Consider the following 25,468-nt stretch of genomic DNA (forward strand, 5'->3'; position numbering starts at 1 on the left):
CAACACAGGACCAAGGCTGGGAGACACAGGCTCCTTGCAAAGACAGGGATTGAGAACAAGACTCCAAATCCTGGAATTTAAAGGGTGACCAAGCTCCTGGAATATGGTGACAAGCAGGAACAAGGTGTGGAGTGTGAACTCCTTGAAGTGTTTTGTAAAACTCAGTGTTTAAACCATCCTGATGGGAAATCCTGCTCTCCTGTGGTTGTCCTACACAAACTCTCACCTGGGCACACTTTAGGCTGACTTCACTCTGCTCCCAAACCAGCAGAGGATGGTTGGGCAGAGCCACCAGCCCTGCCTGCAATCAGCAGCTCAGCCAGGCACTTTTAGACCCCTATAAATAACAACCCTGGAGCACTCTTCTTCCTTGAGGTTGTGCAATTCCATCCTGGAAGCACTCAGACTTGCACCACGTCCCAGTGAACAGGAGTGTTGTTACTGGTCAGAGATCCTGCAGAAACAAAGTGATGACCCCAGTGCTGTTCAACCAAAGAGAGGGAGCTTCCAACACCAGGAACCTCCTGCCAAGGCTCAGTCACACCCTGAGATACTGAAACTCTGTTCTGGGCCAGGAAGCACGGTGGAAAAGGGAAGGAAACACCCTAAACAAAACCCAGATTCTCTGGGATATGAAATATTTCAAAATAAAACATGACGAAAAGCCAGGTTGAGAGGAAGGTCTAGACACTGAGAGTAAGGACAGATGGAGACCAGAGGAAACTGCTTCTCCCAGGTCAGCTCCTCTTCTCAGAGGCTCCTCCAGCCTCAAGACATCACTCAGTACCCTCAGGTCTCTGACATGCCATGGTTCCCATCTGGTGTTTGCTGAGCCACAGGCACTGTCAGCACTCCAGAGCCTCTTGCAGTGCTGGGCTCCCTTACCAAGCCCCCAAACCCCCCATGTGTATTCCAGGACACACATCCAAGCTGAGCCAGGGTCACTGCTAAGAGCCTTGGCTCTGTGCTCCAGATAGCTCAAAAGATTTTCTTGGGATCTTCCAACAGCAGCCTCAGAGGCAGCACCCCCAGGCTCCAGGGCTGTTTGTGTGTTACCCTCACGGATAAACACCTGAACTGCTCTGTGTACCCTCCTTCCTCCTGCTGTTGGTGCATAAGCTCGACCTGTGTGGCCCCCAAACCAGCCATGCCAGTGCAAAGCAATGTCACCCAGCTTAATGTGTGAGCTCCAAATCCCAGCTCAGTCCTGAAGAGACAGTAATGAATTAATAATTTCCCATCTCCTCCAAGCAGGAATGCACAGGAGCTCACCTGAGCTGTAACCCTGCCAACTACTCCTGATGAGGCTCCTCTTCCCACCACTATGTTCTCACCCTGAAGAAGGAAGAGAAACCAGGTAATGTCCAAAATAAAATAATAAAATACACATTACCTTTGCCCCTGGGCAGGAAACCTAGCAGCTGATCATCATCTTCCTTTGAGGAAACAAAGCAGTTAAACAACAAATCACATGGCAGCAGTGGTGGTGAGAAATGAAGAACTTCATGAAGTTTCTGTCCAGGATCAGCATCTTGTAACCCTCTGGAGTCACTGCAGCAGCCACAGCAGGCAGCTCTGGTCCCAGGGTAACTCAGAGCTGTGAGCCCAGGGTGGATGGAGCTCCCCTTCAGCCTATCCCCATGGTAACTACTAAAACTACTTACATGGGCTTGCTCTGCAAGCAGAGGGAGCAGCAGCTGAGCCCAGGCAGAGGGAGCGGGGTCTGAGGGCACACACAGACCTGAGCAGGCACTGGGGCTCTCTGCCAGCTGGGCTGCTGCCAAGGCAGCAATTCCAGTGCACCAAATTCCAGAGCTGGAGCAGCTTCCAGATCTGCCTGCCAACCTTAACCCTTTCACCACTGACCCCCTCCCACAGCACAGTCCCAGAGCATCCAGAAGGGTGGAACAGGGGGTAGCAAACCCATCAGGAATCCAGAGCAACTTGGTATCAGCCAGGATGGAGGAATAGCACAGACACCTTCTGAGACACAGACAATGAAGGCTTTACCTGTGTCCCTGCTTCCCTGTGCTCGAGGTGACAATATTCCCTGCTCTCCACAGTAACACGTGGGAGCAGACTTAAGGGCCACTGGTGTCTCTATGTGTGTGTGGGCAAGGTCCTTTCAGGTTGCTTTGATTGTGGCTCTCCTGTGCTGGGCCAGGAGCTGGGTTTGATGATCCTTGTGGATCCCTTCCAGCCCAGGATGTTCTCTGACTCTATAACCTCTGAGCAGAGCTCCAGCTCCAGGCTCCAGTGCAGCCAGCGCTCAGCTGAACAGAAAATCCACTTTACCTTCTATTCCTTAAAGGTATGTACAGATGTGTATTTAAGGTACAGAGATGTATTTATGGGTAAAAAAGTACATGTATAAGAGGCATGAAAAGACATGTAAGGTGCTGTACACCACAAATGAGGAGTGGAGTAGGGATTCCTGGCCAATGGACGTCCCTGGGAGCACCCCAGGTGTGGGTGGGGTGCTGAGGGAAGTTTGCTGCACACACACAGAACTCCCCCTCCTTGGGACAGCCACTGGGACCTGCCTCCCCCAGCAGCTGCCAGGCTGAGCTGGAGAAGCTGTGGGTGCACAGGATGAACTCTCCCACATTCTGCCTTGCTCTGTAGCCCAGCAGAGCCAACATCCATCCCTGGCCCATGACCATCATGGAGAGAGGACCAGGACCCACCACAGGCACTCCCAGAGCTCCATTTCCCCCATGAGGTGTGTTGGTTTGGATCCCCCAGCTCCAAGGTGTGCAGCATCCAGACAGGAGCACCAGGGGATGCCCAGGAGCCCACAGGCACTGCACAGCCAGCAGGCAGCAGTGGAATTACCAAGCAGGCATGGCAGGCTGCTCCTTCTTGCTGTTTGACCTCCCTTTCCTTCTTTAACACACACACATGGCCTAATGAAAGCTCCATGGAGTGGCTGGGCCCCAGCTCCAGCTCAGCAAACACTGCTGGGACTGGGAGGCCCTGGAGATGGAGAAGGACCATGCCTGGGAGAAGCTCTGCACTCCTCCACTTCTGCTGGCAGCCAGCAGCAGAGACAGATTAGAGCTGACTGGAGCTACCAGCATTAAATAAACATGCCTGCCCTCTTTGAAGTTGTGCTTCCCTTGAACATGAGCTCATTCCACGAGGCCTCTTTTTGCTCAGCCCCAGGAAGCCACGGGGTTACTCATTCTCCATGGAGTTAACTCTTCACAGGATTCCCCACCTTCCACAAGGGCCTCACACAGCCAGCCCAGTAACTGAGCACAGAGCAGCTTCCCACAGCAGCAGCTGACTGCCTGCATGTCTCTCCAGCTCTCTTTAAGAGGAATTCCCACCAGGAAAGGGAAACTGCCTGACTCCACCACATGGTTCTGCAGGCTGGCACATGGAGAAGGTTTATTGGAGCTCAAGGAAAAGGCAATTCCCCTGTGGTGATGCATCCTCCCACCCTGCCAAGAGCAGCACTCTCAGGTCTGGGAGGGCTGTGCTCAACCCTCCACCACAGCAGGGCTGAGGAAACACAGGAGGAATTTCATTAGAGAAAGCTCCCAGTACTCTGTTCTTTTGGTTTAATCCCACAAAGTGCAAGTCAGAAATTCTTGGTCAGGAGAGGGAGCAGACAGGCACAGAGGGAGAAGCAAAAGCACAAAGACAAGGCTGATCTCTGGCATTTTCACATGGCTCCTGCAACCCCTGCCAACCCCTACTCTTGTCCCAGGAGTTGAAAAAAAAGGACAAAGAGAGCAGAAATCTGCCTGAGGGTGAGGGCTGCCTCTGCCTGTGAGTGGGGAGATGTGACTTTTTGGGGGTCACTATTTTTGTACACGAGCAGGAAGTGCAGAGTGACTGCACGTGGAGCCAATGGGAAAGGGAGAAGCCATCCCAGCCACCTGCCAAGGGAGAAGCAAAAGCTTCCCAGGATGGCACAATGAGGTCTTGTTTCTGGATAACTGACTGGGCTCTGCTCACTCACTGCTTCAGCCCCTGGCAGGAGGAGGCTGGGGAGGAACAGAGCTGCCTGTGCTGGGGCTGAGAGTCGGACAGGTTCCCACTTCTCCTGAGAAGGAGGCTTCCACTGTGCTCCTGAAACCTTCCACCTGCAGATTACTGCCAGGAAAGCTCCTACCAAACACAAACATGTCTTGAGCCACTTGTGCAGTACCTGCAAGGCACCCTGGAGATGCCTGTGAGAGCACCAGGGCACCACTGGAGGAGTCAGCCACTGCCTGAGAGGGCCCCAGTGCTCAGCTGGGACACAACAACCAGCAGGAAGAGAGGGAGAGGCTGGGAACAGCAAGGCAAAATGTAGAAATCCAAGATAAAGAGGAATCATCTTCAGCCAAGGGGAGCTCACAGCTTGGCTTGCACACAGATCACCTCAGGCAATCCACTGAGACCAGCCCTGCAGCCCTGAGCACAGACCTGGCCCATGCCAGGGACACAGGACAGCACCAGCCTGACAGGGCAGCATGAGCTGACCCAGGACTTCCAAGAGGAACAGTCTTGTCAGAGAAAAGCCTTTCCTAAGCAATCCTTCAGCCTGGCAGAGAGGTTGTTCTCCTGCCCCTCATTTCATTGACCAGCCATGTGCAGAGTGTGCCAGCCAGCAAATGCCAGAGGGATGTGCCTGGGGACAGTGACAGCCCCCTGAGCCCAAACACAACTGTGATGTGAGAAAGCTTGAGACAAGTCTTGAGAATCAAACCAGCCACTGCTCAGGGCTTTGCCAGGCATCAAGTTCCCCAGCACTGCTCCCACCCAACAATCAGAGCCCTAGGAACAAGGCAGGCACAACCTGCTCCACACCTGCTTTGTCCACGTTCCCAGCAAAGGCACACCAAGAAAACTGCCCCAAGTACAAAGGGGAGCAGTCCTGCAGCTTCACACTTCTCATTATTCCAGGCCCCCTGAGAAAAACTGCACAGCAAAATGTGGTTCAAAGGCGCAGGAAAAACTTCAAGGAAATTCCTGGAGAGGAGCAGACCTCAGCAATATTGTATCCAGCACCATCCCTCCCCAGAGCCATCATTGCGCCCAGCTTTATGGACAGCCACTCCTCAGCACCTTGGTGCCAGGCTGTTCCAGTGCTATAGGTCTGATCACCTGGACCTTTACCACACACTAAAACCAGAGAGGGCACCCAGATGTCCTTGCTGCCAGTCTCTGCCTGCTTTGCTGCTCTTTGAGAGCTGAGTGGAGGAGCCAAGACAGCTAAAAAACAACCTTGGGCCTTACCTTTTGTACCAGGGGGCTGCAGATTATCTCCAGTCAGCGAACACCAGCCTACGGGAAAGATGTCCCGGGAATCATATCGGCACCAGTAATCGAAGGCACCTCTCCAGCCATCAAATGTTATCAGGACCTCAGAACCTCTCACCTCCCCAATGGTGGCCGGGCAGATGAAGTGAGGGTTCTTCCTGTCCACTGCCTCCAGCTTCATACCTGTCTTGAAGAAGTTTTGGGAAGGAGATGGTGGTTCCTACAAGAAGAAGTGGAATATATGCTCAAAGGGGACATGGCAGCGCCTCCCCACACCAGGGCTGTGCCCTCACCAGCAAACTCACCTCCACAAGGAGCTGAAGGGAGTTAGTGGGCTGGATTTGAACCCCAAGAGGTGTGCACACACTGGCTGGGCTACACAGCCACTGCCCTTTAATCAAGAGGCAGCAAAGTCCACTACTCACTGCTGGGCTGAACCCAGGAGTGGGACATTCCACAGAGGTGCTGATGTTCCCACCTTGCACTCCCCACTGTGAGCAGCACCTGCAGCCCCAGTGAAAAACCAGCTCCTGCCTCAAGCCTGAGCCCTGAAGCCCAAACACTTCCTTGGCAGACCTCTGGCTACATCCTGACACTGCTATGACACAGCTGCAGAGGACACAGCTCTGTTCTAGAGCAGCCCTGAGCTGTGCAGTGTCACCTCCTATGGGACCAGCACATCTCTGATGAGACACCAGCTCTGAGTCTGGTGCTCTGCCAGAAGGATCTGCACAAACAGGGAAATACCTTGTGAAAAATCCGGACAGGAGCCATCTCTGCTCCATTCAGAGTCTTCAGAAGGAACATGGGCCAGGAGGAGGCATTGAGCCGGAAGCCTGAGGGGAGGGAAGAGGAGATGGACACTGTTAGCCTGTGGGGGATGATGGATCTGGCAGCACATGCCTGCTCTGATGGGAACTCACACAACTGTGATGCCATACCACCCTCCTCTCATGCTGGAGTCAGGTGGGACTTTAGCCAGATATTCTGAATGCAAAGCATTTATGTTATTGAAAAGAAACATCTGGAAACAGCTGTCTGACTGCAATATTCACTTATCATAACAATCCCATTGACCATCCAGACAGAGCACTTCGTGCAGCAGGGGAGATGTGAATCAGCAAGTGCACACTCAGGCTATGGAATTTCTTTCTCAACAGGGAATCACAGCTTCTGGGTGGCCTCCTCTACCTCTAGTGTGAGCTGCAGGCAAGCTAATCTGAAGAAATAGAGGCTGTGATTTGGCTGGAACACATGATAGGGAAGGATGTCAGGTTTTGGCTCGACACCTGCTGTGAAAAAAGTGGAGAAATAACAAGAGGGGGCTTATGGGAAGAAAAAAGCAATTTCACATGCTCTGAAGTATGTGGCACTGACTATGACTATACAACCAACACAAGGCTCTGGATATCACAGAATATCTTTGCTAAATGTGCATCTTCCTGCACAGGCAATTTCTGCTGCTCAGCTGTGTTAGGTCTGTGGTTGGAGGGGTTTTGAAGGTAATCCTGGCACTGCACCTGGATCAAGAACATGGCAAAACTTTGCCAAGGTTGCAGTGCTCAGCACAGGTCACCCTGCCAGCCCTGAGCTCTGACAGATCAGCTTGGAAACCAACCCAAGTAGCCACAACCACAGGGGATAGGAGAGCTCAGCTCCCACAGTGGCAAAGAAAACATTTTATGTGAATCACAGAATAACCTGGGCTGGAGGGGACCCACAAGGATCAGCCAGTCCAACCCCTGACCCTGCCCAGAGCCCCCAGCAAGCCCAGCCTGGGCATCCCTGGAGCTCTGGCAGCCTCGGGGCCGTGCCCATTCCCTGGGCAGCCTGGGCAGTGCCAGCACCCTCTGGGGGAAGAACCTTGCCCTGAGCTCCAGCCTGAGCTGCCCTGGCCCAGCTCCAGCCGTGCCCTGGCTGCTGTCACTGGAATTATCTGTGTACAGAAAGAGCAGCAGCAGATGTGTGCACACGGAAAACACTACAGGAAAGAGAAAACTCTTACTGGGTTTTCTAGGCCTTTGAACTCTGCAGGCAGAAGGACAACTGCAGCACTGGCTCAGTTACCTGTCTTCATGCTGGGTGCAAAATCATCCAGTTCCACTGCCCAGCTATGGGCAGGGACACCTTCCCTGATCCCACTATGCCAGGGCCTCACCACGCTCACAGGGAAGAATTTTTTCCTAATATTTCACCTAACCGTGCCCTCTCCTCTGGCACAAGGTGACAGAGAGCAGAGCCGGGCACACGGGGCAGCACTCCCGGACCTGCTCCCGAGCACAGCCCGGGCTGCTCCACCTGCGCCTCGGGCCCTCTGCAGGCCACAGGAGGGACCCACCGGCCCACAGGGCTTCGGAAGAGATGGGCAGCAGAATCACTGAATGGTTTGGGTTGGAAGGGCTCAGATGACCAATGACAGCCACCTGTGTCGAGGCTGTGAGCAGTCACAAGATTTTATTATCATTCCTTTTCATTCCTTGCTAGCCTTCTGATGAAATCCTTTCTTCTATTCTTTTTGTATAGTTTTAATATATAATTTTCTTTTAATATAATATATATCATAAAATAATCAATCAGCCTTCTGAAACATGGAGTCAAGATTCTCATCTCTTCTGCCTGTCCATGTCATCAGCTGATTAGCAGGAAGGACATGATTCCAACTCCTTCTCAGCCAATGAATAGGATAAATAGGTTGCTGGCAATGATTAGGATGAGCATGGTGATTAGGAAGAACAGTAGGTAGGTGAAAAATTTTGTAATGTAGGGGTCTGAGGCCATATATCATGTTGCAAATTGTAGGATAGATCATGATACAAACAGTGCAATGGGGAAGAAGGTAAGGGAGTAGAAGTCTATTTTTAGGCTGATGGGGATTTTGAAGTTTATAATGAATTTTCCTTCTCAGAAGCTGGTGAGGCTTTCTGTTCCGGAGTGGATGGCCCCTCGTCCTGGGGCCCCTGCAAACACCACCACACTTGATGAGCCCCGAGTGAGGAACACTCCCACACCCCCACACCCCAACCCTCCCCACCATCAACTTGACCCTTGTTGGACAGCTGAACTCCAGCTCACCCAGTGGAGGCTGCAGCATCCCTCCATTCTTCTCACAGTTGCCAATGGGCTGGATCTCAGCAGAGTCCACCAGCCTCCAGAAGTCGTTCTTGTTGTCGCTGCCGTCGAGGCGCAGGCGCAGCCGGGCGCCCGTCAGCCCCACCACGGTGGCGATGCACGTGGACGTGGTGTTCCTGGGGTCCTGGGCCTCCAGCTTCATACTGATCTTGAACTCGTTTGCAGGTGGAGTGTAGGACTGAAAAGAGTGGAACAGGGGCTGTGGTGTTATGTTTTAGTTCAATGGTTTGCTCTGTCTCATCCCTGGAAAATGTAGGGTTTGTTCCAAGCCTGTGATCCTCCCCTGCAGAATCATGGATCTGTAATCCCATTGGCCCAAGGCTTATTCTGTGCCTACTTTGAATCTCCCTGTTAAGCTGTGGGAGGTAGACCAGGCTCTCTTGGCCCTTGGCTCCCTAGGCTCTCCCTTTTCCCCCTTCTCCCTCAAACCATGCTGTTCCTGGGGGTGGGACCCCCAATAAACCCTCATCTAATCTGCACCCTCAGAATCCCTGTGGAGTCTCCAGTCTGACTGCTGCTACAGGTTACATACAGCTTAGGGGGCCCCCTGGGGACCCTCCAAACCAACAGCAACAAGGGGCCAGTCAGACCAGGATTGCCAATACCTGCATGCACCAGCTCAGGCACAAAGCTTCCAGCAGCACGAGCACCCAGTCGGGGTCTGCTGAAGGTTGACAGCCCCTCCAGGCACAGCAGAGGCACCACAGAGAACTCAGCAAGCCCTGGCACGTCTGTAACAGACCCCCATCCTTCCATCCTGCATCATTCAAGCAACTAAAGTCTGTTCTCAGAATCACAGAATCATTAATGCTGCAAAACACCTCTAACATCATCAGCTTCAGCTGTTCCCACAGTACTGCCCAGGCCACCACTAACCCAGCACCCCTAAGCACCACAACTACATGTTTTTTGAATGCTTCCAGGGATGGGGACTCCACCAATGCCCTGGACAGACATTTCCTTGGCCTGATCACCTTTTCAATGAAGAAATTTTCCTGATACAACCCAATCTTCCCTTGGCACAAGTTGAAGCTGCTTCCTCTTATCCAGTCCCTTCTTCCCTGCGAGCAGAGCCTGACCCCACCTGGCTCCATGCTCTTGTCAGGAGCTGTGCAGAGCCACAAGGGCCCCCCTGAGCCTCCTTTTCTCCAGGCTGAGCCCCTTCTCAGCTCCTTCAGCCTCTCCTGGGTCTCCAGCCCCTTCCCCAGCTCTGTTCCCTTCTCTGCACATGCTCCAGGTCCCTTGTTGTGGGGGGCCCAAAACTGACCCCAGGATCTGAGGTGCAGCCCCACCAGTGCCCAGGGGAGGGGATTAACCCTCTCCTAGGAAGATCACCCAGCCAACCCCAGACCCACACAGACACTGATGCTCTCCTCTGCCCAGACCCAGGTGTCCCACACTGATTCACTCCTGCAGGCCCTGTACTCAGCACAGCCACCTCTGGGCTCAATACCTGCTGCCCAGGGGCTGCTATTCTGTCAACAATTCACAACAATTGGGTGAATTCTGCTGAAAATCTCCTGATTGAGCAGGATCCACCAAAAGCTGGATCCCAGCCTACTCAGGACACTTTCTCCAAGGGCTTGGCAGAGTTAATAGCACACTTCTGTTTCCAACGTGCACATCTGAGAGGAAAATCTTCTGTGCTACTCTAAATGCATCTTTTTAATCTTTGCTTCAGCACTTGGATTTCTGTTAAGTCTCCAATATCCTTAAGTATCTTCCTTGCCAAGCCAGGGGTCTATCCCAGGCTCAGAACTCCAGGGCTCCCAGTGGACCACAGCCCTTGACCTTTCTTGTTTTTACCCTCTTACCTGCTTGAAACAATGGGCAGGAGCTGGGATGGCACATGTCTCTTTCAGGTACTTCTCCCAGGTGAAGTGACCTGAGAATTAAAAACAAAAGGATTCAAATAGGAACAGATGAGCAAAATTCTCAGGAAAAGAACTGCCCAGACTCCTGAGCTGGCAGTTCTGCACTTCTCACAGAGGAGGTGCTCACAGGCAACGTGTTTTCACCAAGAACCTCTGATGTTTGTGAGCACAGAAGATTTACAACTGCAACTGACAGGCAGAACAAAGCACAGCTCTGCCTTCGGCATCCTCCTGCCTCGGTGCTGCTGAGAAGGGGCTGCACAGAGCCAGGATAACAACCTGCAACTTAATGGAAAACACCCAGCACAGATGGGAATCTGCTGAGTCCTCCAGACAACTGTCCCTTCAAAACCATTCATTAAAGACATCACTCAGTCTGGGGATTGCAAACAGTCACTGTGGGCTGTGAGCAGCACAGCTTGGGGGCTGGAATGAGATTAGCTTTAAGGTCATTTTCAACCTAAACCATTCTGTGATGCCATGATTGTAAATCGTGGATTTAGAACGGGAATCTGGTTTGTGGTGACTGGATGGTCCCCCTGGTCCAGCACAGACACAGCCCACCCCAGGGATCAGCCCAACCCCAGCAGTAAATGGAAAGGACAACAATAAACTTCCTGAAGTGCCATGAAGTTCACAGGATGGCAGCAGGGATCCTCCAAACAGGGATTTACTGAGCTCAATACCTCACACCCAACCTCAATCCCTCTTCCACTGAGTGCTGCTGCCAGGGGCAGTGCATTTCATCCTTGCCTGCACCTTCCTCACGTACAGCAGGAAAAGTAAAAGCAACATGCCACCCAGGGAAACCTGTTATTAAATGAGGAATTAAAAGCTCCCGTGATCTGAGCAAATCATGACTTTTGCCATTTAAACTGAGCAGCTGGGAGAGGAACCTTCCAGCATGACATTCACTTGTATTCATCCAAACAGCTCCCAGGAGACCACTGTTTTCAAGGCATTTCAAGAGCAGTGGTGGCAGCACAATTAAAGTCAGCCACTGCTTCCCCGAGTCAGGCAAGTTCTTAATCAGTCTATTTTCCAAACAAAAGCTACATTAAGAGCCATTTTAGCTACTGCAGCACACACCACACCTCTGAAAACCGAGGCAGTAAGGTCAGCACACATTGCTTCAGTGCTGCCTCGTGCACAGAGGGGCCTTCATAATCTCCAAGCTTCAAATAAATATAAGGAATGCTGCTTTCTCACCACCTCCCATGCAGATGACTAGTACACTGTTAAAAATGGGGAAAATGAACAGAAAAAATACAGTTTCATTGCCACACTGGCTGAATATTGCTGTTTCCAGACTGACAGCACTCTCCATGCCATAGAATACTCAGCTCCATCCACTGGCACATATTTTCATTTCAGCCACAGTCTCACACTGGGTGAATGAAGAAATTCAGTGAGTTACTGCAATGATGCTCTCACAAAACCAGAATTCTTTTGCTTTAATTGAAGATATGATTTTATACTTGGTTCTGTCAATGAAACTCTTTGTATGAATAATGTGCAGTAAACACCCAGGCAAACCAAAGCTGGGCACTCCTGGCCTGGAAATGCCTTATGCATCCCAGCCCTTAACTCTGGCGGCTGATCTGGGCTCATCTCACACTGGGGTGGCCCTTCAGAGGTCATTGTCCCCAGAACACAGAGGACACCCAGGTGACAGTACTGGGTGAGCAGTGCCAGTCTGAGCCCCAGGCCCTGAGCCAGTCGCCTGAACAGGATCAGCTGTGCCTGACAATTTTATTAAAAAAAAACCCCAAAACCAAACAAACTCCCCTCAGCTGGTTTCAATCCATCACTATTAAAAGTTGTCATGGTTTTAATCTTCCCACTTTTCACTCCCTCCACACCAAGCCAGGCCATCCTGCTCCCTGCAGCAGCTCACCCCACAGCCCAGATCCATGCTGCACAACCCCAGTGGGAGCAGAGAATTTCTGACACAGCTGTAGGCCTCTAAAAATAGTGTTTGGACATGGAACTTATTTGAGATTAATTCTAAAGCCTGCTGGGATTCAACCACTGTATGAAGACACACAGAGCACTAGAACTGCAGCCTCTCTAGGACCTGAGGGAACAGCATGAAGCTGGGCCAGGACAGCTCAGGCTGGAGCTCAGGGCAAGGTTCTTCCCCCAGAGGGTGCTGGCACTGCCCAGGCTGCCCAGGGAATGGGCACGGCCCCGAGGCTGCCAGAGCTCCAGGGATGCCCAGGCTGGGCTTGCTGGGGGCTCTGGGCAGGGTTTGGCTTTGGCATTGATCATCCCTGTGGGTCCCTTCCAGCTCAGCACATTCCATGATTGTGTGAGAGTGAGGGATGGGGGAGATGAAGGATGGGGGAGAAATTTGGGCAGCGCTGCAGGGATGGCCAGGGTGGGGCTGTTGGGGGGTCTGGGCAGGGCCAGGGGCTGGACTGGATGATCCTTGGGGGTTTTTCCAGCTCAGGATATTCTGTGATTCTCTTATGCCTATCATTAATGGTTCTGGTGATTTATTTTGCAAAGAAAAGCAGGGGCAGCAGAAAGACTTCTAAGAAAAGACAGAGCTGATACAGCAGTGTTCACTACCAGCCATCCCCATACACACAGATGGCAGGGCAAGCACAGGTAAAACCTGCACTTCTTTTTTAAGATTACCCTCAAACCAAGGTAAAAACTGCAAACTGCAGTTGGAAGCTGCCACCACACCCTTAGCATGAGAGGAAACCCTGCACTTCAGGCCCTTGTCCCAAGTCCCTTTCTGCCTCTCTCCAGCACACAGGATCTTCTTCACAGGAAGAAATGAGAGAAAAACCTTTAAATGAGAAACACCCTGTCTTTGCAACTCCATCTGTGAGCCAAACCAAAGCCAAGGATTGGGAACCCGTGTGAGTCCCTGTGACTTGGCTGTGGAAATGCCACTGGGGTGACTGTCTGTCACTTGTGCTTGCCTTGGGAAAGCTCCTTGTCGTGTGCTCATGCCAAAGGCACATATTACTTCCAGGCAGAGAGTCACATTTGGGCTCTGATGTCTTAACCTCCAAAAATATTTACTCCAAACAAAACACTCCACAAACCCAAGGGGTCAAACTGCAGTAGTTGTGAACAATGCAGCTCTGCACTCTCATGTTTTGATTTTCTTCATGTTGCATTTAACATTGATCCTTTGCCCAGAATTTAAATGAAGATGGAGTTTCTGTTTATATCTTTAACTGAAGTCTGGTTTGGGCTCCATTAGCATTTTGGCTCCCGAGGGGTCATCAATCCAACTGAAACAATACATGTGTGTTCCAGGTCACATCTGTGAAGGAGAACGTGCCTTACCCAGATCAAGGCATCCCATTAAAGTCTGCAGCCCATATGTGTGGCTGCTGAGGAGCACCAAGGCAGCACATGAAAGCAGCTCTGTATGAAAATGAGCAGAGCATGGTCTGGGCTGGCAGATCCCAGGTGACAGTGGCTGTCCCTGATGTCTGAGCACGGCCTCCTGAGGGTCAGCTCTCCCACAGGCACAGCTCCTGCCTGTCCCACCCTATAGGAGTGTGCCTTTTGTTGACAGAGTGACAAAACTCTCCTCTGTCCCCTCAAAAAGGAAAGAAGCCCAGAAGTTTCTCTCCTCCATTAGGTGAAAAAGTCACCTCATAGGCCTAGGGGACTTCACCTCAAACTTAAGGACAGCCATGTGGACAGGAGCCAAAAAGTCCCACCGGGGCAATTCACTAGAAAAAGAAGAGAACAAAGAAACTAATAGCTTTTACCAGGAGCAAGGACCTCCTGCACCTAGCTCAGTTTTTCTCTGTTTGCTGTTTTGCCTTTTATTAAACCTTTTTGTTTCCAACACTGCAACAGAAGCCATCCTGCTGATTTTTATGACTCCAGAGGTAGCTGAGCTATCTTGAATGTGTTATAGGCCTCTGAGAGCTTATGAGACCTGGCTCGAGGAGGCTCCTGTAGCACAACCCTGCCCCATCCCAGGCACCTTGCTCAGCCATCAATCCAGCTGCACCTGCTCCACTGGCAACTGATCTGTCCTGCTCAGTAAAATGTGACAATGTGTGAGTCACAACTAACAGCTCTGAAACACCAGGGTGCTGTCTGCTCTGTCCTGCTCTCCTCAGAGGTGTCCCAAGCAGCTTTGACCCAAAATCCTTCCAGCCTGGATTACAGGGTGCTCTGTGCCAGATGCTGCAGTTTTACCCCTCACTGAGCAGAATCACAGAATGGTTTGGGTTGGAAGGGACATTAAAGCCCATTCCTTTCCACTTGCCACGGACAGAGACACCTTCCACTGTCCCAGGCTGCTCCAAACCCTGTCCAGCCTGGCCTTGGACACTTCCTGGGATGGGACAGCCACAGCTGCTCTGGGCACCCTGTGCCAGGGCCTCCCCAGCCTAACAAGAATTTATTCTCAATATCCCATCTAACCCTGCTCTCTGACAGTATGATGCCATTCCCATTGTCCTGTCACTTCAGACCCTTGTCCAAAGTCCCTCTTCAGTTATCCTGGAGCCCCTTGAGGCACTGGAAGGGACTCTATGGTCTCCTCAGACCTTTCCCTTCTCCAGAACCAAACCCTACAAGGATGTGCCCAAGCTTTGGGCAGTGATGAGCTGCTCAGAGTTTCTTACAGGTGATCACCAATATTCACTGCTGCACCATGCACTTGTCAAAAAAAAATCTTCAGAAATCACAAAAGGGAGAAGGGAAGGCTAAAAGAAGCAGGAAGAAGGGAGCTCTCTTACCTTGGTACTGGGAGGGAGACTCTGACGGGCGGCTGTACTTGTGCTTTTTACCATCTTTCCAGTCTATGGCTGAGACAAGAAACAGAGCATTTGTGTCAGGGAAAGGAGTCAGACAATGCACCCTTCTGCACTATCTGTGTTCCAGGCACTTCAGAGGAGAGCAGTGACCTCCCTGTCCTGACCCCAGTGACGTGGATGATTTGCTCTGTCTCTGGCTGTGCTCCCTTCCTCTCCACAGGTACAGGAGGGATCCACATCTGCACCTCAGTCCCTGTTTAGTTCCCAGCAGCCACTGTTCTCCTTCAGTGACAAGCAATAACAAAGAACAGCAAACTCCATCATTTTAGCTATGAGAAGAAGGGCTTAAGAGGAACAAACATAACAGCCACTAAAAATGGCTCATGTGGATCTTTGGTGCAGAATGGCTCCTTGTGTGTCAACTCCAGGTTATTCCACACAAGCAACCTCAGCCCTTTGTGATGACTTCTCTGAAAATCTGCACAAGTGCCCTCTCCACACACAACACCAGGTTTCCTTGTGTCCCTTGCAGCTCAGAAGAGAGCACAGCAAAGCATCACCAGCTCTGCAGAACAGCTCACCTGAGCTGTCTTTGCTCATGACAGCTTTGGGTCTCAGAGCTCCAAAAAAATTGAAGTTCTCAAGACAGCTCTGGAGAGTGATAGAGCAAAAAGTGGGGAACGCTCATCCTGTGCCATGGCAGAGTTCACCCTGAGCCAGCTCCTCAACCTGCTGCTGCCAGGCTGGCACCCTGGAGTGCAGCTCCTTTATTTTACAGACCATTTTTAGGGTTATTGTAGACAGCAGCTTGGTAGTGCCCTGTGAAATGTGCCTTGCTCCCATGAAAAACAGTTCCTTGTGAAAGGAAAAGGTTTGAAATCTGAGCAGTAGCTGGAACAGGCAGGCTAAGAGCTGCTTCTAAAGTGGCCTGGGGTGTCTTGACGTGTCTAGAATTGCTTTGGGACAATTATTTCTACAATCTTCTCTTCTTGACATGTTCTTTTCAGCACAATGGACAGGACAGCATCTAGGTTTTATTGCTCTGGAAAGTGATGGAGCAAGAAGTGGGGGATGCCCACCCTGCCTCCAACAGCCTCCAGCCCAACAGAGGGATGCCAGATCAGCATCCCTGAAATGAACACGAGGGACATATGGAGTGTGGCCACAGCGTCCCTGGACATGGGCCAGACAAAGAGCCTCCTTGGAGAGACATAAATGAATGAAAAGGATTGAAGGACACCCTTCCTAATAAATGCATTACCACGAGGCACAGTATTGTGCCATGTCGCTAAGAAAGCAAGAATAAAGGACATAAAGTATTGAAGTCAGAAGCAAAAGAGCCCCCTGGGTGGGTAAGGCTCCCCTCAGTGCTGCAGGACAGCTCTAACAGCATCCATGCACTCAAAGGAGCTTCTCACCATACTCTGCAGGTGAAGGTACATTTTGTTCTTAACCTTTAACATGCAAAAATCCTCATTAAGCAGGATACAAAAGCAGCAGAAAGAGAGCGAAACAAGAATTTCCGCAGACAAATAAAGAAACAGAGCAAGTTCAATGCATTATTAAAAAAGCAGGTAAGTAGGACAGAAACCCACATGTGCACAGTGCAGGTGCTGCCTCTGCAACCCACAGCCTGGCATTCTGAGCCCAGGTCACAGAGGCAGGCTGGCTGGAGGCTCCAGGAGCACAGAGAACAAGCTGTGAGTGAGGCTGAACCCAGCCAGCCTAGCCTGGGCCATGCTGCTGACTAATCAACCAGCCTCCTTTATTGCCAAGCCCTCCAGCTGCCTCACAGCAGGGTATCCCCATTCCCTGCTTTCCTTCATTTATTTTCACTTCATTAAAGGACAAGCAGTGTTAGGAAGAGGATAATGCCGCTGTAAGATGAACCACGACAGAAGCAAAGGAGACATTAAAAAAAAAATAAAGGGAGGAGAGAAATCGAGCATAGAAATCTCCTGCAATAAACCTTGGGAGTGTGGAGCAGATGTGAACAAAGAGCTGTGGAGGATGCTCCATCCTCTCCCTTCTCCCTTCCCCCCTCCTCCCTGATGAGATCACTCCAGTCAGACGCACATGCACGGCACAGCACTAGAGGAAATCAATATTTCTGTTAAGCACAAGAAGCCAGAGCAGCTCAGCTGCAGGCAGCCTGCTTGGCTTCACCCTTTTTGTTGGGGATGCAGGACCCAGGAAGCACGTGCTGTGTGAGGGGCCAAGGGGCTGGGTGGTAGGGGAACCTCCTGACAGATTTCCTCTCCACAAGGCAGGCTGGTTTCTGGTTTCATGCCTCATTAGAGGGGGAGGCCTGTGCCAGCTCAGGCAGTTTGCCTCATGCTGGGAGCTCTGCCAGATGGTGCCCTGGGTTCTGCAGGGCACCCTCCATGAGCTGCAGGGATGCCCCAAAACAGGACTCTCCTCTTCCTGTCACAGAGGGGGATTGATGAACTGCTCTCTGCACATGGATTGAGAAATACAACTCTGTTTTAGGCTTCCAGCCACATCCCCTCAGCTCCCACCCCACTGCCAGCCCCCTGAGGCACTCAGGCCATGCCAGCTCACTGCAGGGCCCTTGGCTGTGCCAAATCACTGCTCACCTTTCTGAGGGCCTGGTTTCCGCATTCTACCACCTGCTGCTGTCCTTATCCTGGGACTGGGCTGCTCTTACAGAACTGAAGATGTCTAGGACAAAAGAAATAAAGATGAGAAAATTCCCCATTCTGGAGCACACAGACATCTCCAGCATTAACTCATCACACAGTGGGGGAAAAACACGTTCTGTCACCTGGGGTAGCACAGGAACACACAAAACTCATTTTACCCCCTGAAACTACAAGACTTTCTCCAATTTGTGGACAACACCAAAGTCATGGCAGCAGGAGCAGCATGAACAAGCACAAGGAGCACATGCCTGTCTCTGTGCTAACCCTACAGCGGGTCCAGAGCGTGTGTGTGGAAGGAGGGGCTGCTCCCACTCACTAACAAAGGGAGGCAGAGCTGGAATTTATGAAAGAAAACACATGGAAACATAACATTAACTCTGGCAAAGCAGCACAGCAATCCCCAGCTTGCCACTTACAATTCAAATTGCTCACAGCAGCTCTGGGGAATAAGGATGAGAAATTGGACAATGACCCAGGAAATACTTTTGCTGTTTGTACTGCCACGAGCGTCCAAGTTGTGCTGCATTTTTTCTTTCCTGGTTAGAGGAAAACTGGCTGGACTGTGCCCAACAAGCAAAGGCATTTGCATTCTTGTTATAAAGAAATATTCCTGAAAAATCACAGCTCCTGGGAGATGTGTGGTGGTCATGTACAGGGACCCAGCGCTCCAGCACAAGCACTCTCACAGGGCAGGGCCTGCCACACCCATAAAGCCCTGCCAAGCCCTGCCACAAAACACCCAAATGAATGGCTGAGCCACAAACCAGCCCTTGGGAAAGCCACGAATAGCATGTTTTGACACTCCACTAACTAATGAAAGATTAATTGTATCAATATAATTCCATTTTGTTCACAGTGGGGCAGTCAAGAGAAGGAGGAAGCTGTCTCAGGACGCAGCACTGAGTAGCTGCTTAAAGGTTATTTACAGACCCAACTTGGCAAGAATTTGGGGTTTTGAAAACCAGGCTTTTTCTAAATGTAAGAGAAATAGAGTTTAATTTTCTGTAACAGCTCTACAAACTACAGCCTCTTTACATGCAACACTGAGCAATACTCTGAGAAGAAAAATACTGAAGGAATATTTAAGACTAAAGGAAAAAAATCCTGGCTGTTTTTTAATCCAAATCAAAAGGTGCACAGTAGTCACTTATTGCCTCTCTCCTAAATAGTGTGTGTGTCTGTACACACTTGTGAAAGGAGTAAGGTTGGTTTCCCTTTCAATAGCAGAAGGTAACCTACATGTGAAAGGTTATTTACAACTTTTAAAGCTTCTTTTCATAATTATCTTCAGTCATTTTTATTAATGACTAGCAGTCCTGGCAGGAAAAGTCCCCTAGACATAAAAACCCAGGCTGAAAGGTGTTTATATATAAAGGCACCAGACAAGCACTCACCATCCTGGCTCTGCCCCTCTGCTGTCTGTGGGACTTTCTCAAGTACCCACACACACAAATCTCATGTGTTTGGCACAGGAGTTCCTGTGCCCCTCTGAGGGCTTCTGAAAAGCTGCTTCAGCCTGAGCACCTCAGAGCCCTGCTGGCAGGGATGTGTGACCTGCTCCCTTCCAAAGTACTGGAAGGAAAAACATTGTGACTGTGTTTGAGCTGCTCAGACAGGGTTTGTGAAAGGTTATGGCCCAATAACCCTAGTGAGGCTCAGGGGGACCTTGTCACCCCCATAACTCCCTGACAGGAGGGGCAGACAGGTGGGAGTCAGTCTCTTCTCCAAGGGAACAAGGAACAGTTCAAGAGGAAATGGCCTCAAGATGTGCCAGGGGAGGTTCAGGCTGGACATCAGGAAGAATTTCTTCACAGAAAATGGTGTCAAGCATGGGAATGGGCTGCCCAGGGAGGTGGTGGTGTGCTGAAGAAATGTCTGGACGTGGCACTAAAGCTCTGGTGTAGTGGACATGGTGGTGCTTGGTCATGATGATCTTGGAGGTATTTTCCAACCTTAATGATTTCTGTGATCCTGATAAAGCACAGAGCTGACTGCTGGTATCCCTCAGCCAGCACTGCAGCAGGCTCTCAGCAAGATCTCGTGTCATGGAAGAGAATCAGATGTTGTAAATGTCCAATTTAAATAAATAAATAAATAAACAAACAAATGGCGACTCTTCCTCAAAGGAGGAGACTTAATGGGGAGTCCCACTTTGCTGAGAGCCACATGAGTGCCAGCTCAAGGACACTGCACTCCAAAATATGCTTCCAACAAACTGCCCAAATGTGACAACCCCAGCCTGACTTCTGCCATCCTCCATGAGCCTCTGACACAGCTCTGCACCACCCAGATCCTCCCTACATCTCACAGCACAGGACAGCAACACAGGGGTTAATCCTGCAAAATCATAACTCAAGGGAAAAAAAAGCAAAATAATTTGAGTGCTCAGTCATGTAATGCCTAGAGAAGAGGCAGAGCCAAACCCCATGATGCACAGCTTCAGCCTGCCTGCCCCAGGGGCAGCTGGACCTACACAGCCAGATGGGAGCCACCAGCCTTACTGCATCCCAGGGACAGGGACAGGGACAATTCCTGCCCTAGGATGCAGGGATGTCCTTCTTCAGCCATAGAGACAGACACTGTACAATCACAGCTGGGATGGATCCACAAGGATCACCAAATCCAACTCCTGGCCTGTCCCAGAAGCCCCAACAGTCCCACCCTGGGGGTTTCTGAGAGTGTTGTCCAAATGCTCCTGGAGTTCTGGCAGTCTTAGGGTCTTTCCTGGGGAAAGAACATTTTCCTCATACCCAGCCTGACCCTCCCCTGACACAGCTCCAGCCACTCCCTTGGGTCCTGTCCCTGGTCACAGGGAGCACCGACAGGAGCTGTCCCTCTGCTGCCCCTGGGCTTTACTAACACAGGGCTTGGGAATTGATGATTTCCACTGACTGTAATTTACAGCTGCCCAGAGGAGCTGTAAAATCTCCACCCTTGGAGATACTCCAAACATCAGCAGCTCCCTCTCCTGCCAGCCTGATCTCACCTTGTAGCTGACTCTGACTTCAAAGTCAGCCCATCTCTGCATGCAGCATTGGACCAGACAACCTCTGAAAGCTCCTTCCAGCCTGAAACACCCAGGGACTTTATCTCACTGGATGGCAAGAGGAATCACTCTACAGGTTTTGACAAGGCTGAAATGCCCCAGTGAGGAGAATTCAGTGTAGAGAGAAGAAAGTCAAAGGCAGAACAGACAAGCCCACAGGCACCTGTGGACGGGAGAACCATGGTACCAATGGATGTGACCTTTACTCCATTCAGGGACCGAAGACTGAAAAAATGTGAAGGTAATAAATAGCAGAAGGTACAGACAAGGAGCAACACCAGGCTACCCACAGAGACAGATCTTGCAGAATCACCTCAAGCACAAACATGCCCCTCATGAGGGCCTCCTGGCTGGATCCACGGCACAAAGGACACAATCTTACTGTTGCATCAAATAAAGCCTTTGAGATTTCCACAGCCCAGCACATGCTGCAATGCTCCATCTCCAGAGCCTGACACTTGCACAGAGCTGCACAGCAGAGTTCAAACTCCCCTTGTTTTCAAAAGCTGTGTTTCTCCTGCTTGTGGAGATCAAGATAATCTCCCAAGCATGAACTACAGCATTACAGAGTGCTGGTTTCCAGAATTTATAACCTGAAAGGACAGATCAGTGTGCAAATTCATTTCAGCAGGATGCTACCTTAAAAACGTAAGAAGACCAACTAATTTGCTGCCTTTAGTAGCAGATGAAGTTCCTCTCCCAGACTTTCAAACAACTTTCACTCACCGAGATATCAAAAGTGCCAAGGGCTCCACTGAACTGTCATGGGCTCTAGTTCCCCATCACTCCTACAAGACAGCAGAGTCAGTACAAACACTGCGGCATAGCAAAACCTGAAAGCACAGAGACAAAATGAAAAAGTTTGCATTTAATTGCAGAAAGGCTAAGTTACCAGCTGCATTATTCATGTTCATATTTAATTCATTTAAAACATCCAAATTTAAATTTAAAGACAGCTGTAACAAACATTCCCACTTGCGCTCACAAAGCAGCACAGAACTTGACACAATTTAAGTTCAGCTTGCAGTGAGTACACGGGACTGCGGCTGTTAAACACCTTTGATATGAGTAAGATCACATCAACTGAGCTGATAGAAACTAGTTCAGCTTTTGTAAAATGAAACTATCACACAAAGGAGGATTGAAAAGACTAGACCTGATTAGTAATGAAAAGGAGAGAGACCACAGGAGAGGCATATAAAATAATGAGTAGCATGAAGAGAGAGAACTGGGGACTCCAAATTATCCCTTCCCAGTGCAGCAGAGCAAACCTACAAAAGTAAAAAACTCCCAAGTATATACCAGGGAAGGAACAGTTCATTGGAAATTAATAGACACGCAACTTGTAGAAGAAGTTATCAAGAGAAGTAAACGAGTAACCTTAGAAATGACAGACATTGAAAAGCAAACCAGCATTTGTAGGAGTATCAAAGTATGAGACCCATGGGCCATCAGTACCCAGGCCCCAAGAGCTGAATGAAGGCTGGTGCCCAGCCAAACCCTGCCCACCACATCACTGCCTCAGCTGCCGTGCTGGGGCAAGGAAAAGCTGAGCCCTTGTCCTCCTGCCAGGCTGCTGACCCCAGCTCACAGCCAGGGGCAGGACACCAGCTCAGGACACGGTTTATTCACAGCCTGGTGAGCCCTGTGCTGGGTTACACTGAGATTCACACCTCTGATGCATTTTCCTTTTTCTCAGGCAGGCAGGCAGGGCTGGAAGAGCATCCCAGGGCATCCCCAGCTCCTCCAGCACTGCACAGCCCGCAGCAACACTGTGGAAATGCATCTTAATCTAATTAAGTTCTCCCCTCACTGCTCTTGCCAACAGGCTCTTCCAAAAGCTCATCCCTAAGGGCAGTCAGATTCAATTTACCTGTGCCAGACTGGAAGGCAATTGCAGGGTTAGAGGGGAGCCTAGTCTGCAATATTCTTCCACAAAATGTGGCAACTGCAATATCAGTAAAACAAAAATGAGAAAATGTGGATGGAAGATGCTGTCCCATCTTTCCAGACCTCATGAGATGCATGTAATCCCTTTATCTCCAAAGCCTCCACTCCTTCAGAGTGCATAATTATCAAAGGAGTTAGAGCTGAGGCTCTTAGTGTCTCTTCTAGGCACTTCTTTGTTCCACTCAAGGCACCAGTCACATCTGAATTATTTCCTGGGGTTGTTTGGACTTCCTATTATACAAGGATGATTATGGTGAACCTTGGGATGGAATCCAAGTCGGATCTCAGCACTCCCATGTTTGATTGAAAGGGAACCTGAAGGTTTGCTGACAGCGTGCCAAGCTTCAAACCTCGCTGGACAATGCCACTGCCAGCAGGCCAGAGGCTTTCAGAGACAAGAGGAAGAAAACCACCAACAGTGAAGCTGGAAAATGGTTTTATTAGGTCAGATACATACCCACAGATTAGGATTCAGGGGAAAAAAGGAAACTCTGCATATTGACAGAAGACTGTGAGAATGACGCTTCTTGGAAATCCCATGGGGCTGCCACAAGAGAATCCTGACAGTTTCTCATGATGCAAAGTGCCTGCAGTCATTGATTTGTTCCCCACAAAAGCACAGGTCTGGATCCCCATGACCACTGCAGCCACTAAAAATCCCTTCTGTGTAACCTCTGCTTCAGCTGAGGTTTTCTTCACAGTGATGTTTCCATCAAACCCCATCAATGTTTCCAGCAGTAAAGAGCTGTCCCTTACAAATTCCCTCAGGAAATGTGAGGACAGCCCTGTAAGCTCCTGCCTGTCACGGGTGATGGCAGTGCTGCCATTCCAGCCTCCATTCTGGAAGCTCCTTTGTGACTACACAGGCACATCCAGTGCCATCCCAACCCAAGCAGAAAATCAAGCACATGATGAGCAGGTAATGTGAATTACAGAATATCCTGAGCTGGGAGGGATCCATAAAGATCATCAGTTCCAACTCCTGATCCCACACAGGACACCCCAACAATCCCACCCTGTCCCTGAGAGCATTTTCCAGATTGAGCTTTGGCAGCCTTGGAACCATGACCATTCCCTGGAAGCCTGTTCAGCATCCCACAACCCTCTAAGGGAAGGACCTTTCCAAACTCAGCCTGCTTGCTCATTTAACACCTTTTTTGCCATTTTTAATTTCTATGGTGAAAAAAGAAAAGCACTTTCAGCCTACCTGATAAATCAGAGGAATGTCAGTGCAAGATCTGACTCTTCTTTTAGTTTTCACACCAGACTTGGCTCCTCTGATTTCTGCCTGCATCAGAACTTTTGCTGGTCTAAACCACAGTTTTTGCTCTCAAGGCACTCTCTGATGAGCCAGCTGACTGACCCCTTTCCTGGGCAGAATCCAAAGACCAGCTCCCAGGACTGAGCCCCAGCCTTCTTGGAGCCAGACATGCAGGCAAGGAGTCCTAAACCAAAATGCCAAATGAATGTTTATGTGGGACCTGGAGTAAACCCTCAGGAGTGATCAGCTTCCAAGTTTGAAAAGGTGAGTCAGAATTTATCTTAAACAATGATTTTAATTCCTTCCACCTCCCTGTTACTATCCTCCTGAGCAAGACTCGAGTTTTATTTCTCCTAGTCTGTGCAAAGTCACATTTTTGGCAGCTCCATACAAAGGCTGATAAAGATACAGCACCTCTGGAAGCATCTCCCCTCATCAGGTCAGGAGAGCCCTCACATTCATACCAGGGAATATTTCTAAGTAACACTGTACAATGAATGCTATTTCCATCCGCAGTACTGATCCCCTTGTGTGATCTGAAATATCTGATGGCTGTAAACCATTATACCTCTTTCTACCAGAAGGATTTTCTGTTATTTTCCACCGTCCCTCCTTCTCTGGAATTAATTTTATCCTTCTATCATGTAAGAAGTGGACTGATGAACTCCAGACTTCATGACAGGCTCCTCACAAACACATTCTCGTGTTAACACACTGAGGTGTCTCGAAGATGTGATCACAAGGAACACAATTCCTCAGCCCCTGAGCCAAGTCTCACGGGATTACATCTTTTAAAAGACAAAAACATGTGAAAAACTTGGATAGACCATGTTTCTACAGTGAAAATATTGATTTTATTACTTCCTTTTGAACACCTTCAGGTTGGTGGGGAGAGAAAATAAGTCAGCCCCCCAGGAAATGGCAGCTGGACCACCAGACACTGCTGAGTCAGGCTCAAGAGATCACCGTCAGGTGAGTACAAAAACCAGGGACCAGTGAGAGGAACCACCACTGTGAGCAAAGCTACAACAGTTACCACTGCTCATGATTGTGGAAGAAATAAAATAAAACCTTGCAGGATTTCAATAACGATTCTTCCTATGCAAAAATAAACCCAAAAAACCAACCCACACACACAAAAAAACCAAACCAAAACCAAAAAACAAAACTAAAATAAACCCAACAAAACCAGCATGGGCCTTGGATCAAACCAAAAACATCCTGACATGTATCACTGTGAGCAGACCTTGCTCTCCACATAGACTGAAGAGGCTGCAATAAAGACAACACATTTGGCACACTCCAGGAACAGGATACCAGGCTGAGGGAAATGGAGAGATGAAAGGGCTTCAAATAAAAGACAAATAAGATAATCTGACTTGAGTCTGCTAAAGGAAGCCCTTTAACAGGATGAATTTTCTCAGTACAGACATGTTTACTGATGAGCTGGGAGTTACAGCTCCGTGGCTGCCATTTCTGTAGTGAGGGGGTGAGCACTCCAGCCCTGCAAATCCTCCTTGGAAAGATGGGGCTCCACTGCTGTA

General features: G+C 49.9%; 1 protein-coding gene across 6 annotated transcripts in view; it reads right to left on the reverse strand.

Annotated features, from left to right (window-relative positions):
* Nucleotides 1-25,468, reverse strand: part of SCMH1 (Scm polycomb group protein homolog 1) — a 61,685-nt gene that overhangs the window by 25,736 nt on the left and 10,481 nt on the right. For 2 of the 6 annotated variants that reach the window (XM_030964493.1, XM_030964488.1), the window contains exons 2-8: nucleotides 21,440-21,546; nucleotides 17,602-17,686; nucleotides 14,987-15,055; nucleotides 10,200-10,270; nucleotides 8,329-8,563; nucleotides 6,004-6,092; nucleotides 5,233-5,476 (exon numbers count right to left, since the gene is read on the reverse strand). In XM_030964493.1, the coding sequence (XP_030820353.1) occupies nucleotides 5,233-5,476; nucleotides 6,004-6,092; nucleotides 8,329-8,563; nucleotides 10,200-10,270; nucleotides 14,987-15,055; nucleotides 17,602-17,626 (733 nt within the window). In that variant the 5' untranslated portion in view covers nucleotides 17,627-17,686; nucleotides 21,440-21,546. Of the gene's footprint in view, nucleotides 1-5,232; nucleotides 5,477-6,003; nucleotides 6,093-8,328; nucleotides 8,564-10,199; nucleotides 10,271-14,986; nucleotides 15,056-17,601; nucleotides 17,687-17,789; nucleotides 18,044-21,439; nucleotides 21,547-25,468 lie in introns of those variants that run through there. The other 4 variants (XM_030964492.1, XM_030964489.1, XM_030964491.1 and 1 more) reach the window with 4 other exon arrangements.

This window comes from Camarhynchus parvulus, chromosome 23, assembly GCF_901933205.1.
Source record: "Camarhynchus parvulus chromosome 23, STF_HiC, whole genome shotgun sequence".
Classification (NCBI taxonomy): Eukaryota; Metazoa; Chordata; class Aves; order Passeriformes; family Thraupidae; genus Camarhynchus; species Camarhynchus parvulus.